Consider the following 17,350-nt stretch of genomic DNA (forward strand, 5'->3'; position numbering starts at 1 on the left):
TACACCTCGTAGGGCTGAATCAGGATCTTTTTTTTCGCTCATTTTTAACTGAATTTTCACACGTTCCTTACTTTTAAACTTGGCCCCTGCGAAGTGTTAAAACTGCATAAATGGGCGTGGATGTTTTTATCACTACAAATTGAGCTCCTGAGTTTTTGCTATTAAGACATATATGGCTGTTTAATTTTCCATTTAACCAATTTAAGGGATTAACTTTGATTTCTACTGCCCTTGGTACTTTTAAATTTGGCCTTCAAAGGAGATAACGAGTCTGATTAATGGTGTCCTAATGATGATAAAGTTAAACACATACCGTATAAATAAAAACCGGAGTCATTATTCATTGACAATGCTATTTTTGTTTTATATACCCTAACTTATTATTTATTTTATGCCACATAAAGGACTTACAGTTTTCTCAGAAGGAAAAAACTGTTTCAATCAAAGGTGCTCTAATCTCAAGGCAGCTAGACAGGTACCGTGTTTATGGAACTGGCTGTTATTTTTGAACAAGAAATACCGTCGTTATAATGTTTAATTTTTTAACATTTTTAGATTTTTTAACAGTCGTTTTTTTTTTTTTTTTTTTTTTTTTTTTTTTTTTTTTTTTTTTTTTTTTTTTTTTTTTTTTTTTTTTTTATTAGAGGCTAATCCCTAAGGCCGTGCCCAGGATTTTTTTTTTCACAGATTTCTTTTCGAGGAGAGGGGGTACACAAAAAAAAACTCAAAAATCTAAAAAAAATGGTTTATATCAATTTTTGTTATATTTTTACAAGTCAGACAAATATTTCGGGTGGGGGGGTCTCAAGTCACTTAACCTCCTCCCGGGTACGGCCTTGCTAACTCCTTAAAAAAAGTTAGACGGTTTGCAGGGTTCAGTGGTGTTAAAGATGCAAGGATTTTGAATGCTTAAATTTTTTCCTTTCTTTTGAGTTGTTACAATATTCAACCTTTAAACCAACGAAAATTACAATTAAGTCTTTTGACACTATTAAAGGTGGCTGTTCTAATTTATATATGTGCCTAGGCCCATTATACAAATTTTAAAACGAATGGTAAATTTGGTACGTCATGGATATTATGGATTTGAAGGACTGAAATTAGAATGCAAAAGGTTAGACATTTGAACGAAATAAGTTGACTCATAGAAAATAAACCAAACTGTTCAAGACTTTTAATTATGATCCTGATTATCGAATCAGCTATGATTATATTGTTCAAAATTATAGTGATTATATTATTTCAAAATCGTGATAATATTATGTATAAGGCAAATTTAATCGTTGAATCAAGCAAATTACGTTTGTGATATGCCTTGTACTTTTCAAATTTAATTATCTTTAACATGGTTCTCGTATGTCTTTACTCTCGAGTTGAAACCGGGGGCTATATTGTCAAGGATGAATTTCAACTAACTATTTGTAATGTGAAAAACAAGAAGTTACTAGAGACCTTCTTTAATGTCGACAGCGATATAAGCAAAATCTAACCAAATATTGAAGAAACAGATGGAAAAAACTAAAATAAGGCAAATCTCCTTGTTTTGCTGTTTTTGGTGCTGCTCCATTTTTGTGCTTACTTATGAAATTCTAATTTACATTGCTTAATGGAAGTGACTTGTAATTTGTATCAAGCTCACTGTATTATCATATCTTTCATTTTTTTTTTCAGAACGTCAATATTAATAGATTATGCTTTAGGATTTTACTGGGGCAATTATTTTTACTGTACTGTTGCCAGGAATGACTGAAAATTCATTAAAATAAAAGATAAAAGCTGAAGCTCTTTCCATTGTTAATCATGTCTTTGGAAATGAAAATGGTTATAAATTTCATAAGTTGTATTTTTCTGAAGAAAAGTTTCATTAACTTTTAGTTGTTGGCAAAAACTTCTTTCTCACATTTAGCACCTTTCACTTAACTTCAACTATTTCACAACTTCAAATCTAATCTAACCTTCAAATCTTTCACTCCAGTATTTATAGGACGTCTCTTCTCAAGCGATGTTTTTGTACCATTTTTTTTTAACATAATTAGCGACGAAGACCACACTGCCTTACCATCACAAACACCAATAACAAGAAGAACAATAGGGAATTTCTTAAGACACATTCATTCTAATTTATTTTCCACTGTCTTGAGAAATTCCCAATTGTTCTTCTTGTTTTTGGTGTTTGTTTTTGTGAACAAAGTACTAAAATGGAGCTTGTGTAAATAACTTGAAAATTAAGTATTGCAATAAATCACCAAGTACATTTATTTTTCATTTTGTTTTGCAGAACATCACTCTCTTGGTATAGATCCTTATTCGAAAAGACTTCTCATGATAGATGAAGATAGTATAAAAGGGAGAATACTGCTCACATATCCAAATATTGACCTAAAACATGTGCTGAGCCTTTACGTTTATTGTATTGACAAACGATTAGTTCAGTATTTATCCAGAATAAGGTAAGACGGGTGTTCCATGGACTTTTGGACTTCTAATAAGGTAATACAGAATAAGGTAAGACGGGTGTTCCATGGACTTCTGGACTTCTAATAAGGTAATTATTAAGGTAATAAGGTAATACAGAATAAGGTAAGACGGGTGTTCAATGGACTTCTGGACTTCTAATAAGATAATTATTAAGGTAATACAGAATAAGGTAAGACGGATGTTCCATGGACTTCTGGACTTCTAAACAATGTTTCACTTTTATGACCCTCTCCTATCTAAAAATAAAGTTTCAAACAAGTCGATTCTATTATTCCTCATATTTTGTTCGAAATTCGCCTATATTTGCGTGTTTTCGAAGCTGTTCCTTGCTCAACCACCCCCCCCCCCCCTCTTCCCATTTTGACTCTGCTTTCTCCCTCAAAATTATGCACTCTTATTAGTTGTAATTTTTCCTCATTATAATTATATATAACCGATGTAAACATGATTATATTTTTTCATCTCTATCATCTGGTATCATTAGATTAAATTTTCAGTAACACAGCATTTGACCTTCTCTCCCGTTTCCCATTTTTCACCGACATTCAGCCCCTCCTGTATTGTTAAAAAAGTTAGTAAGTGCATTATCTGAGTTGTCATCATCTAAGTTAGTAAATGCATTATCTGGTTGTATTATCCTAAAAACTGTGGTGTTTTTCTGGCAAAAAAATAACTACCTCTTAACCCTTTTGAAAATTGTTTTGTTGCCTCCTAAAAATTTGTTTTGTGGGAGTTAACCAGTGGCTATCTAGATGGTGCACAAAGAAATTCAATTACAACAGTAGCCGATTATTATCAAAAGACTGTTTTGGTGATAATCAATATTGAATTAGAACTATGTCGATTGTAATTTTGATAATTTTTCTCTGAAAGAAAGATTTTAGTTTAAAGATTGACGATCATGCAAAAAGGAAATTTTTCTGTTCAACGAGGAATTTTTATCAACCTTCAGTATGAGCTGACCTTTCCCAAGAACCGTCCTAGCCGAGTGGTTGGCCCGCTAGACTTGAAATCCTTCATCTGTAAGGACAGGGGTATGAGTCCTTGTGTTGCAAGTAATATGGTTGGAACCAGGGCTAATGGAATGGCTGTAAGCTCAGTCAAAGTCGACCCAGCTCTAAATGAGTGAGCACCTGGAGAAATCTGGAGAAGGTAAACAGAGGAAGGCTTTGCAATAGCAGTGGGTGGCACCACTGCTATCGGCACCCAATATTGTTGGGTGGCACCCAATATTAGCACCACCGGCAGGGTCCAGTGCCGTGCTGTAAAGTCCAGTACTATATTCTTTACTTTTAACTTTATTTAGTGTCTCTCAGATATATCTGTATATATTTTCTTTTAATAATTGTTGATCATTTCTATGTTGTATATAGTATGTTTTTTTTTTGTGTTTTTTTTTTTACTCGAGTACCAGGTTACTAAACTGACATTATGATATACAGTTTGGTCTTTTTCTATGGAATCCCACTCCTCCTTCACTCGGAAGGCTAGAGTGTCATTTATGGTTGACTGAAAATGACTTTTCAGAGAAAGAAAAAATCTTACCATAACATTAAACAAGATACTACTGTAGTCCGAATAAAAAAGACATTCCTTGAAGAAATTTATTTATGGTAATCAACTTAGTTTTATCATTTTGGATTATTCAGTTTTTTGTTACTATTTTTTCCTTTTAATTCCATTCTATTAGTAAGTATAAAAACTGATTGCCAAGTAAAACCATAGACTTTCAGTTGACAATTCTCGAAGCAATCAATTTAGTTTTTAGTAAATTACAAAACATTAATCTTTAGGGTCGTCAGGCTTTTTTCTGGGGGGGGGGGGGGTCGGAAGTGAATTTATTTTGTTTTAGTGTTTCTTTTTCTTTTTTTTTTAGCTAGACAGATGTATTACCCTCTTTTTGAAGTAGAGAAGAAAATGTGTTTCCAAGTTGAACTTGAAGTTCTTAAGATGATGTCTTGTTATTATCTGTTATTTTCTTATTGTCTTTTTTCAGCCATAATTATATGGACATTGAAGAAGATCTGATTTGTCATTTAGTCAAGGAGCAATTCAAGAGGAGGGATGGTGAAGTAGAAGAAGGTTGTTTTTAGAGTATTCTTACCATACTTTTTTATTTTAAGATTCATGTCCCGTGGGACATCTTTTAAGTCATCCTTTTATGACAAACTAAGACACACTGATCAAGCAGTCTCTCTTCTTTTGATATTGGTCATAAAAAGATGACGTGGACTCGTCTTGTTTAGCCATTGGCTAAAAAAAAATTGAGTCCTTAAGTGCTGAAATGTTATTTGTTAACTTCTTTAAATGACACATAGTTTCGTAATAATAAAGCGAATAAACTCGTAGGAGTTGATTTTTCTTAAACTGACAACACTGACTGTAAACCTTAGTCTTGTTCACATTGGCAATATTGGCTTACTCCAATGCACTTCTGGCTCGTATTGGCAAAATTTTTTTTTATCACAGTGCGATTTTGCTGTGAATTCTAGCAATATTTTTTTCTTTATCAAGTAATTTATTGAGTTGAAGAAAGTTCAATTTTTTATGGTGCAACCTGACAATTTCTGTTCTACACAAAACCGACAGCCGTGTGAACTGCTCCTTGATTTTTTTTTTTTTTTTTTTTTTTTTTTTTTTTTTGAATAGTCATAATAGACATGGAATAAACGATCCTATGTGAATATTTTGTCAAAAATTGCAATAATATCTTTTGATAATTACAAAAGGATCAAGATATTAGAATTTTCTTTCAAATGAACCCGCAAACAGCTCTCTAAGTTGTTCCAGTTCCCTGCTAACGGTGAAGAAAAGAAAGAGGATTTATTAGTACTCCCCACGCAAAGTCATTTTCTTGTTGTTCAAGGTGTGGGGTTTTAACTATCCTGTACAGAGTTTTCGACAAGGGTTATTCCAATGATGCAATTTTAATTTCGATACAACGTCATTTTGGTGTTCCTGAATCAGCTTCAAATGACAATTTTTCCTCAATTGACTGTTTTTATGTTTGTTTTTTAACGTGTTTTTAAATTTGACTATGATTGTAGCTGTGGGTCATGGTTCGTTCTTTACTAGGTTTTAACTATCGCTGTAACCTTAATATTGATCATTAAAATTGCTGACTAATTTAGTTCAAGAACGCTCCTTGTCCAAACAACAGCGTGCTAATAGACTGATGTTAAAATAAACTATTAACGTTCAACTGGTGGAATGTTTTCTGAACATTGGCTGAGAACTGAACGTAATAATACCGAAACGATATGTGCTAAAATCATATTTTCGGTTGGATATGGAACGGTTGTATCGAGTGCAAACAATAGCATATTTTATGCTTGGAAATCGATTAAACTTCTTTTTTTGACTTTTCTAACAGTGTTTAGATAAAGCTTTTAATTTGAAAATTTTTGCAACTGCCGATTTGATAATAGGCTATTGCGATATAGGTTGCCATTTTTAAAATAAATTATGTTTATTGTATTTTTTTACAACAATGTTAAGTATCTTTCTAAAATATAATCTGATTTTTGAGACTAGTATTTGTTGTCCAAAATTTTTTAAGAAATCAAACACTCTTTTAAAGGGTTGTTGATGGGTTAACTGTAAAAATTCCAATGGGCTAAGTAGTAGTAGTATTAATTTATTAACCAAAGGAAATAACACAGACAAAATCAATCGGTAGCACACCAAAAGCGTTGCTTGCGAGGGTGTGTTACTAACAAAAAGAACAAAAAATAGAAGAAAAAAAGAACAAAAACAGAAAAACAATGAGTTAATCTAAAATGAGCAGAAAGGTGAAACCGTGTACCGAGAAAAAAAAATTTATATAAATAATTCATACACAATCAAACAACATAATATCATGATCCCGAAACAAAAAAAGAAAACAAAATAAAAAAACAATAAACAATTATTTTCAATACTAAATCAATCAATCTCAATCTATTTCAAAGGTATACCTACCAAGAAGCCCCACACGCAGCACGGCCTTAAATTGATTAATGGGCAATTCTTTAATACTTGGAACAAGCTTATTCCATAGCTTAGCCCCTCTATAAATAATTGAAAAAGCAGTCCTACTTGAAACTAGGCGAGGAACCTCAATATCTCCACATGTTCGAGTTCTATGATCATGAATATTAGACCTATCCCGAAAACTTCCTGTAAAACATTCTGGAACGCACCCATAATGGTACTTATACATACAAACCAGTGTATAAAAATCACGCAATCCTGCTGCAGGCATTATATTTATCATACTATACATTGACCTGACCGAATCCCGGTTCCCTATTCCACAAAGTGATCTAATGGCATTATTCTGCAGTACGCGGATTGGGCGAAGTATTGAGGGGAATGTCCCAAGCCACACAGACGAGCAATACAAAATATAGGGATGAATCAGAGAAAAATATAATAACCGTATAACATTTGAAGGAAATAAATGTTTTAGTTTACGGACAATCCCTAAATTCCGCGATAATATTCTACTTATAGCTTTTACATGGCACTTAAATCATAAAATTTCGTCAATAATAATCCCAAGGTACTTAACGGACTTTGACCGCTTAACAATTCCCTTCGGTGTAGCTATTTCCATAATCCAAGGATAATAATTTGGGGACCGTGAAAAAATAACAAAATTTGACTTATTTATATTTATGTCAAGGCCGTTTATCTTCAACCAAAGACATGTCATAGTCATTGCTGCATTAATTGTTGAGGTAAGTTGTTGTTCAGTTGAGGCAACACACATCAATGCCGCATCATCAGCAAATAAGGGTGTAGTGATCCTGGTTCCCGAAGGTGCGGGATTCACTATATCCCCTATTCTAGAAGTAGTTGCAACAGCATTTGGCAGATCATTTATAAAAATCAAAAAAAGAGTAGGCCCTAACACAGAACCCTGGGGGATACCATATTTAACAAGACTCTTACTTGAAGAAAATCCATTAATGTGAACATAATGCTCTCTATTTTGGAGATAATCACAAATCAAAGCTAAAGTAGCCCCTCTTAGTCCATAAAATTCACATTTTCGAAGTAGTAATTGGTGGTCAACAGTGTCAAATGCCTTAACCAAATCAAGAAACAGACCCGCTACTCTAAGCTTATTATCAAGAGCTCCATTGATTATCGAAGTTATATATGATAATGCCATCTCTGTGGTTCTCCCTTTTCTGAAGCCAAATTGAATTGGATTTTACAGATTATGCAGTTCCAAATGATCATAAACTCTAGTGTTAATACACTTTTCTAGCAGTCGAGAAATAATAGGTAAGACTGAGATAGGCCGATAATTTCCTAGATCATTCTTATTACCGCCTTTAAAAACAGGGGTAATCTTAGCAATTTTCAAGCAATCAGGAAACGTTCCCCGTTTCAAGCACAAATTAATTAGACTTAACTTGCAAAACTTAACCCAAGTTTTTTTTTCTTAAAATTGTCAGATAGCCTCAAGGACTCTCTGAGAGCATTTTAGCTCAGTTTTAAAAAGGATCTGTGTCTCTATTAATTGTCGCAGGCAATAGGGGGAAGTGTGATCATGTTATCATTTTTTGGCTTTATTCTACTTTTTCGGACCATTTGCCTCTTTACCTCTCTGGCCTTTATCTATTTTTTAAGAAAAAAGATGTCTCGGATATCCCATCTTCCTAGTTCTGTTATTACAAGTTTCTTCTTCATCTTTGATATCGGGATCGTGAAATAGGGGAAAAGTTTCGTTTGCAAAATAATATTGAGAAGCTGACTGAGAAGATATCGGCAACGGTGTATTCGCGCTTGTTACCTTGTTCTGGCTTCACTTGTTATGCTATTCGTGTTTTTATGTGATTTTTTTCTAAATACTCTGCCATTTAGTTTTTTGATGTTGATGGGTTGTAAACAGATATTATGTAGGTCACCGTGCATAGGAAATTGAAAGTAGTGAAAGTTGTTCTGTGACCCATGGTTGAAATTTAAGTATAATGGTGGAATCAGAGCCGTTCCTAGAGTTGGTGGTGCCCGGAAAAAAAATTTATTACAGTGCCCCCTCCTGACACAAATATAATCAGCTAAGTTGAATCAAAGTAGGCAACCTCCCAACCGTGGTGCCCTTTTTCGGGCTTTCTTTTTTTTCTACAAATTCACTTCCTCCCCCAGATCCCCTTGAGGGGATTGTAAATAATATTAGCCTAAAAAAATAGAAAAACATGTAAATAGTTTGGCGCAAAATAGATATTCTAATGCTTGGAATATAAATGTCAAATATACATATCTATGTGAAAATAACTGAGAAAAGTGCTCAGTTAGACTTGAGTTTGACTTGGGAAAAAAAATTCTGTCAAAATTTATGTTTTTCCTTTCCAAGGCAGTGTTTTTCTAACTTGTTTAATCTTGAAGCCACAATAAATAACAATGGGCTTGGATAGGATATCTTTCATCCACAGCTAGTTTTTCGCACATACTGTTTTTCTTAAAATTTTGTCTTCGAAATTTACCAGAACATCATCATGTGCTTCGAAATTTATCAGGAGAATGTTTCTTTTCTTTGGGGAGGGGTTAATTCTCAATTAGTCGTCTCTGAAATATCAAAAATAAATAAAACTTTCAAGGATATGACCTTTTTTTGTTATTAATAAGTGTATACATTAAATTTGTGTTGTTCTTTAGGGGATGTTCAGTCAGAACTACTACTAAATGATGATTATGCAAGTATTATGGAGTTCAGTTCTGGCGATTGGCCAAATAAAGAACCTGGAAAGTTAGCTGTTTATGCCCATATAGCTACCACCAAATGTTTTCGAGTTGATAATGTGCACAATTTTTTTCTTGCTAACACCGAGGTAAGATGTAGCTAAATTCAGAAACCTAGACTTGGCTATTTAAGGAACTTATATGACTTGTTAATACAATAAAAATTTATTGTTAATTGCTGGATTTTGGGTGAGTATCTAGCTTTTTGAGTTCAGTCATTTGGTTTCTATTGTTATTAATTCGTTTAACTGATTTTGTGTGCTATTTTTCCCCGATGTTAGGTTTTTATAAATTCTTTCAATTTGGGTTTCTTTTCCATCTTGATTCCAGGTTGTTTGTTTTGTTTGTTTTTTTTTTGTTTTTTTTTTATTTATTTTTATCTGGTCTACATCACACGCATTTCCACTCATATAATGTGAACTTGATTCTTTGAAACTTTCTCTAATATTGCTGAGGAGGGAGGGTAGTCGTCCTCTCGAAATATCCGTTTTGTTTCATCCAGTATTTTCGTTTGGCATTATATTTTTTATTCTTTGACAATTAATTTAAAAATAAACAAAATTGTATATTGTAAGCAACTTATTAAAGCGCTAATGACCTGAAAAAAAAGCCATGTTTCGTTTTTGGAATTTTCATAATGGCTACTGCACGTCAGAAGAAAAAAAAAATCTACTCCTATTTAACTCTTAAATTGGTAATGGACACTTAATTTTTTCCCTGTTGAATATACTAAGTTACTCTAACAGATTTAATTTGTATTGTATAAAAAAAAGACGGAATATATTTTTGTGCTTGTGCTTGAAATATGAAATGATGTTCATGGAAACCTAAAATCCCGTCGTTCTCGCAATTTCCTGCATTAGTTCCTTTGATTGTCATACAAATGGCCGTTTCTACCTTTTTGAAAGCTTTTCACTTTTTCAGTTTTATTTTCGGAATTTTCAAATATTTTCAAAATGGCCTCTGCACATCAGACAAAAAAAAAACCATTCTAATCCTGTTTAATGCCTAAATTCGTTATTGACACTTAATGTTTTTCATGTTGCATACACTAACTCACTGTAACGTATTTAAATCATGTAAAAAAACGACAAAGTATCTAGCTGTGTTTGTGCTCAAAATATAAAATTATTTATACGGAAACCGAGAATCACATCGCTTTCAAAATGAACGGCATTAGTTGCTAAAATTGTCATATAAATATGTCATATAATTTATTAATTATATATTATAATTAATATATATTAATTTTCATATATTAATCGTTTATATATTTATTAATTGTTGTCATATAATTAATTGTCATATATATATATATTTAATAATATATATATATATATATATATATATATATATATATATATATATATATATATATATATATATATATATATATATATATATATATATATGTCAGATAATTGTCATAAATGGCCGTTTTTCACTTTCTAACAAGTTGCTCCCTCCCCTCTTTCTCCCGTGGACTTAGTCGCTGCGTAAGACTTAGTCTTTGGGTATAGTAATTTAATGGAATTCTTTTATTAGTTATTTTTCCCTGAACCAAGCTATTACAAAAACGAATATAAGTGGAAAGAGGGGTAGACCCTACAGCATAGAGATTCTTACCTAAATTCATCAGCAGATTGTAAGATTACACACCTGTTCAACCAAAATAAATTAAATAATAGTTGAGATCCTCCAAAATGGAAGCTAAAATAATTAAAAATAGATAGATATTTAAAAACTTAATAGTGAAAACATTAAAAATTATGCAAATATTTCGGTCAAGACCTCCGCTCGACCGTCCTCAGTGTAGAATAATACCGATAAAAAAGATAAAAAATCAAACCTTAAAACAAACACAAAACTAAAAATAAGATGACCCTTTCAGAGTAATGGTGGAAGAGTAACTGAATAAAAATATAGTTTCACATAATGTAGTTTCAAAATATAGTCCTCGTGTTCTCTTCTTCGCAATTTTATGTTTTGTTATGATTAGACATTGTGGTCTCAGAAATTATTTATAGAAGGAAACAATGAAAAGCCATGTATATGCTTTATGCTATAGAATTGATACAATGTCATAGAACTAGTTTTCAATGGCAGTGAAGGTAATTAAAATATTTTGGCTAATTTCGTGGCTCTGTGTAGATTTAAATGTCCAATTTTCCAACAGTCTTTCACGTAGCTCCATTACGAGGTTTCGCATGACCAGAAATATTGTTCGAAATTGAAGTGCAACATAGAATGAAGCTTTTCGTCAAGTAATCTGTTTTTGGCGTCTCAACCTTAGGACAATTGGACCGAATTGTGTCTCTTCGTGTCTGTCTTGTTAGAAGACACAATACGAGTAAGCTCTAGAAAAGGGGATGAATTTATGTAACCTACTTGTAGATATCGACACTACACCATACCATTTTTTTTTTTTTTTTTTTTTTTTGATTTCGTACCATGAAACCTACAACCTTTGTACAAATTCGAGAAACAAGTTAGAAAATTGACACGGCATGAGATGGACCTTTTTCCTAGAATCCTAGATGTATGTTGGAATCAGAGACTACCAGACCTTGCTTCTTATGCCTGCTTCTTTTTATTTATGCAGCAGCATTAACCTCCTTTGAAATAAAAAATAAAAGGATTTTCAAAATGATAGTTTAGCTTGATTTTTTTAATAGTCTTTGATCTAGAGGCCTCTGTCCCTCAGGGGATGTACACATCTGCTAGGGCTAGTTTGGAGTTTCTGAATTAAGTGATGGTGCTGATTCCGAGGGCGTAACGGCTCACAACTGTGTAGAACAAGCCCAAAATAGACCTATAATCTTTGCAATGTTTGTTTTCTAATCAGTATCAGTCAGCAAAGTTATCAGTCAAATCTATTTTTTAAAATGTTGAAATATCTACGACTTTAAAGAAAACAATCAACTGGAAAAGTTTTCCCAAAATACGTCATTCGTTTTGAAAAATTCCATAGTTTTCTTCTGAAAAATTCCATAGATTGCTTTTTGGTGAGTCATAAAATATTTTCTTATTATACGTCATTCGTTTTGAAAAATTCCATAGTTTTCTTCTGAAAAATTCCATAGATTGCTTTTTGGTGAGTCATAAAATATTTTCTTTTTCAGAAAATTCTAATCTCTACCAGTGGTAAAAAAACTGGACAATACATGTCGTTTCTTCATACATGCGCTGTTTCCTTAGCGGTTTCTTTCTTAAGAATATTTCAGACATCAGTAGCCTTCTGTCTATGACTTTGTAAACAACCATTCTAAGTCGTCTTTTCCGTTGTTTTTCTGTCTTTTTTTTTCTCATTGAACTCGTAAAATTTGCCGTTTTATTTCATTTGTAAGCTGAGCGTTATGTTTCCATGGAACTTTGGCTTTGTAAACTGGACTCATCAGCTTTATGTTCATTGATCCTCGTTTTCAGCTCTTTTATTTATATATATATATATATACAGTAGTGGCTTTAAAAAAGGCATTTTCCTTGGCCAAAAGCTTACGTTGACGTATTAATATAATTTTTTGTTTATTTAAACACAAGTCTAATGGCCTATAACGTTGGAAAACGCTAACAATCATGCAAAAAATTACGCAAATAAGAACTTAGCAACCGCCAAAAAACTCAATTAGTATCAAACACTGAATGATTCGTTATATGCAAGATGGAGCTAGTAAAATGAAAACACATTAATTTACTAAACTAATGTAACTGAAATTATTAAATAACGACTTTATGAAAAAGAACTGAATGTAAAATTAATTAAACCAAATTAAAAATAAAATAGAACTTAACAGTAAATACAAACTCCAGAGCAAAGAGTAGGTTTTTCTGTTGATCTATTTGATAACGAACCAACTGTCGAGCTTATTTATGAAAAAGAGAAAAATCATTAAAAGAGAGAATCATGAAAAATCTTCATGCAAAAGAGAAAAATCATGAAAAAGAGAGAATCATGAAAAAATTTCCTGAAAAAGAGAAAAATCATGGAAAAGAGAGAATCATAAAAAAATTTCATGAAAAAAGAAAAATCATGAAAAGAGAACAATCCAAAGGGAATTACCCATTGAAAAATATTATATGTTGTTTACATGAGACTGTGGAACTCTTGTAGGTTAAGAGGACCTTTTTCATAAGAAAGGTAATAAGAGGGAATCATAGAGGTATTAGCTTAGTCTCTGTTGGTATGACGATACTTTTTATGCTTAGAGATGCTGTAGACAAAGTTATAAAAGAAGAGCAGTGCCGTTTTAGGAAGGGAAGAGGATGTGTCGACAAATTTTCACTTTTTGGTTAATAAATGAGAAGTGCCTCAGTTATCGAACACCTTTAGTTCTCAGTTTCATAGATTATGAGAAAGTGGCTGATTCAGCTGACAGAAGAGCTTTAGCGAAGGTCATATCCTTGTATGGTATACCAGACAAATATATTAAAGTGCTTAGTAATATATACGAGAATGACGCTGCTGCGGTTAAGTTAGGAAATGAGATTAGTAGCGGATTTCGTATGAACTCAGGAGTTGAGCTGGGTTGTTTTCTATCCCCATTTATATGGATCATTTTGATACACTTTGTCTTAGGGAGCACAGGAAAGTCAATGGGAGAACATGGGGAAGCAAAAAGTTCCTGTACTTAAAGTATGCTGATGATTGAAGCATCCTAGATGAAAGTGTGAGCAAAATGAATGTACTTTTAGAGGATTAGTGAGTGTAGGGGGCTAGAATAGGTTTGAAAATTAATGTTAAGAAGACTAAGTCGCTAAGGCTAGGAATAAGTGAAGATGAAAAGGTGACGTTGAATTGTGAAAAGATTAGTCAAGTGGACAGCTTCATTTACCTTGGTAGTATTATTAGTAAAGACGGTGGGTACAGTAAATATATTAAAAGTAGAATAGCCAAAACCCAAGGTGTGTTTCACTGTTGAAAAAAATTTTGAACAATAGGAAGATAAGTCTGCGAACCAAGATTAGAATATTGGAAGCTACAGTGATGACAGTGGTCAAGTATGGTTTTGAAGCATGGGCGCTCCGATAAATGGAGGAAGATTTGCTTGAAGTTTTCTAGAGAAATTGACTACAGATTGTTTTGGGTATCCGACTTACTGACCGTGTTTCAAACAGTAGGCTGTACGAAAAGTTTGGTTTAATCCTGCTTTTTGGGCGAAAATAAGGGAAATGTTGAGATGGCTAGGGCACGCTGTACAGATGAAGAATGACAGATTGCCGAAGATTATGTTTTTTTAGTTCTAGTTTATGGTGATATCTAGGGCTAAATGGAAAGTTATCGGATAGGATGGGAAGATGTCGTAAGGAAAGGTTTAGGGGAAATTGGAACATCGTGGGAGGTTTTAAAGAGGTAGGCTTTGAATAGACTGGGAAGGAGGAGGAACATGTGTAGCTGTGTTGGCTTCAGGTGGCTTGATCAGTAGTGAGTTTTCAGTAGTAGTAGTAGTAGTAGTAGAATACGAACTAACTTGGCTGGCATCTAGTTTTTGTTTTGAAAATTTTTTCTATTACCCTTAAGAGCACGTGCATTGAAGAATTTATTTGGACAGGAAATTATATTGATTTTGAAAAATGGAAATATAAGAAGAACATCGAGAAACTATTGGAAAACTGTTTAAACCCTTAGCTTAGAGGGAAAGGGGCCCGAAAGGCCAACTACCCCTTCTCCTGTATATTTCTCTTTTCCTGTATATCTCTTTCAGTCAAAGTCGAAAATTTCTAGGCATATTTGCATTTGAATCCTCTGACTTGAAAGTTTTTAACCATATGTTTTTAAATAATTCGTTTGTATGCGTAAACAGCTTATTTTCTCTTTTAAAGGTCCTCAGCCCCGACGGTGTAATCGAAGCAGGAGCTCAGATCAATCCAAAAAGTACGATAAAAAATTCTTACATTGGAGAGCGAAGCAAAGTGGGCCTGGGAGTTCGCATTTTTAATTCAGTCATTTATCCGGATGTCACCATAGAAGACGGGTAAAGAAAAATACTGTAGAGGGCATTGGAACAAAGTGGGCTAAGTCCAAACTGTAAATAACAATTTTATTTCCTTCATCAGCCCTGGTGATATTTGGTCCCATTTAACCAAATATATTCGCCTCCACATTGGCGACTATGTGTTCAGGTGATGCGGTGGGAAATCCGGATTTACTTCGAAGAGAAGTGATTAAAAATATTCTCGATTTCACTCCGCATTCCTCAAGGTCAAATAATCAGGAAACACAAATTCTCAAGAGTTTAAGAAAAGACCCACACATCTTTATCACCAGGGCAGATAAAGGAAATAAAATTATTATCCTTGATAAAACTTCATATAATCAAAAAATTACAGATATTTTCTCCGACACCGTTAAAAGCCCTTAGATTCAGACCCCACCGATAAGTTCACCCGTATAGTACTAAAGGAACTAGGAATTTTGCAAACTGAAAGGTTTATTACTCCAAAAATGTGTAAAATATTTTATCCTAAAGGTTATTCCGCTCCTAAATTTTACGGTCTCCCAAAAATCCACAAAGATGGAGTTCCTCTACCCCCAATTGTGGCTTCTTATAGCTCTCCGACTGTCAGATTGGGAAAATGGTTGCCAACACTTTTTCGCCCCCTTTTGCAAACACAAACTTCCTACATTAAAAATTCAGTTCACCTTGTCGGAAAATTAAAAGACCTTGATTTAAAAAAGATACAATTTTGGCCAGTTTTGATGCCATTTCTATGTATACATCTTGTGATATAAAAAAATATGAACTGGCTCTTCAAAAAGAAAATATTGACCACATGGAAAACATTACAAAACACGGGACATAGAAACTATTATGCGCCTTGTCCGTCTTTGCAATAGTACCTCCTCACAATTCCTATATAATACCCAATTTTCACCCATACCATGGGTTTTTTCACAGTTCTATCCAGCATTCCAAAATTGAGTGAAAGACTGAAAAGGATCCTTACAAAACCTAAACTTAATGTCACCTTTAAACATTCAAATAAAATACGGAGCTTTTTCAACAGTGACAAGGATAAAACCAGCCCCATTCTGGGTTGTGGTGTTTATAGAATTCCCTGTTCTTGTGGTCGTTTTTATATTGGAAGAATCCAACAGCAATTTGGGGAGTGGCTATTAGAACATAGATCCTCAATAGACAAGGCCATGAGGCTACGCCAAAGGTCTGAGATGTTTGATTCCGCCTTGGCTCAACATTTTTACGACAATCTTACACCATTTCATCTTATCTGACAGCACCTCTATTATTGCCCCCGTTAAAGGTCCCATGCTGGTTTTCAGGGTGGCAGAGAGACACTGGAGAAACTTCTCAAGTCCCGTTTATGACAAAATTATTAATTCTGATCGTTTTCACACACATCCACAAATATATGTTGCATAATCAAATAAAATAACTGATAATAGTCTATCTTAAAAGTGCTGAAATTGTGAACTGTTATTTAGACTTGTGTTTTTTATTCAATTACCCTTTCACTGTTACTAAGAAAGGGTCATCATATTTTAGTTTTGTGTTTGGTTTCAAGTTTTTTTTTTTTTTTTTTTTTTTTTTTTTTTTTTTTTTTTTTTTTTTTTTTTTTTTTTAGTTTATTCTGCACTGAGGACGGTCAGGGGTAGGTCTTGGCCAAAATATTTTCATAATTTTATGTCGCACGATCAAATAAATGTATTGCTATTGTTACTACCACTGGTACTACAACTACCATTAGTAGTCGCACTAAAGCTAAGGGTATTAAATCGAAACTTTCAGTGAATATTGAGGAGAATGCTGAACTAAATTTATTCTACTCTGAGGAAGGTCAGGTGGAGGTCTTGACCAAAATATTTGCATAATTTTATGTCACACAATAAAATAAATGTTTGATAATAATCTACCTGGAAAGCGACTATCCTTTAAGAGTGCTGTAAGTAAGATGAAATTGTGAAATGTCATTTAGACTTGTGTTTTTTATTCAGTTGCCCTTTCACCGTTACTAAGAAAGAATCATCATATTTTAGTTTTTTGTTTTGTTTTAAGGTTGTTTTTTTTTTTTTTTTTTTTTATCAGTTTATTCTGCACTGACGACGGTCAAGTGGAGGTCTTGGCCGAAATATTTGCATAATTCAATTTTTTCACCGGCTGTTTATTCTCCTCGTTCTTCTTTT

At 33.2% G+C, this 17,350-nt stretch overlaps 1 protein-coding gene across 1 annotated transcript in view; it reads left to right on the forward strand.

Moving 5' to 3' along the window:
* Positions 1–17,350, forward strand: part of LOC136027447 (uncharacterized) — a 36,076-nt gene that overhangs the window by 11,623 nt on the left and 7,103 nt on the right. Inside the window, exons 4-7 of the mRNA XM_065704727.1 lie at positions 2,279–2,450; positions 4,475–4,560; positions 9,127–9,299; positions 15,031–15,182. Of these exons, the coding sequence (XP_065560799.1) occupies positions 2,279–2,450; positions 4,475–4,560; positions 9,127–9,299; positions 15,031–15,182 (583 nt within the window). The remainder of the gene's footprint in view (positions 1–2,278; positions 2,451–4,474; positions 4,561–9,126; positions 9,300–15,030; positions 15,183–17,350) is intronic.

This window comes from Artemia franciscana, chromosome 5 (assembly GCF_032884065.1).
Source record: "Artemia franciscana chromosome 5, ASM3288406v1, whole genome shotgun sequence".
In the NCBI taxonomy this organism is placed as follows: domain Eukaryota; kingdom Metazoa; phylum Arthropoda; class Branchiopoda; order Anostraca; family Artemiidae; genus Artemia; species Artemia franciscana.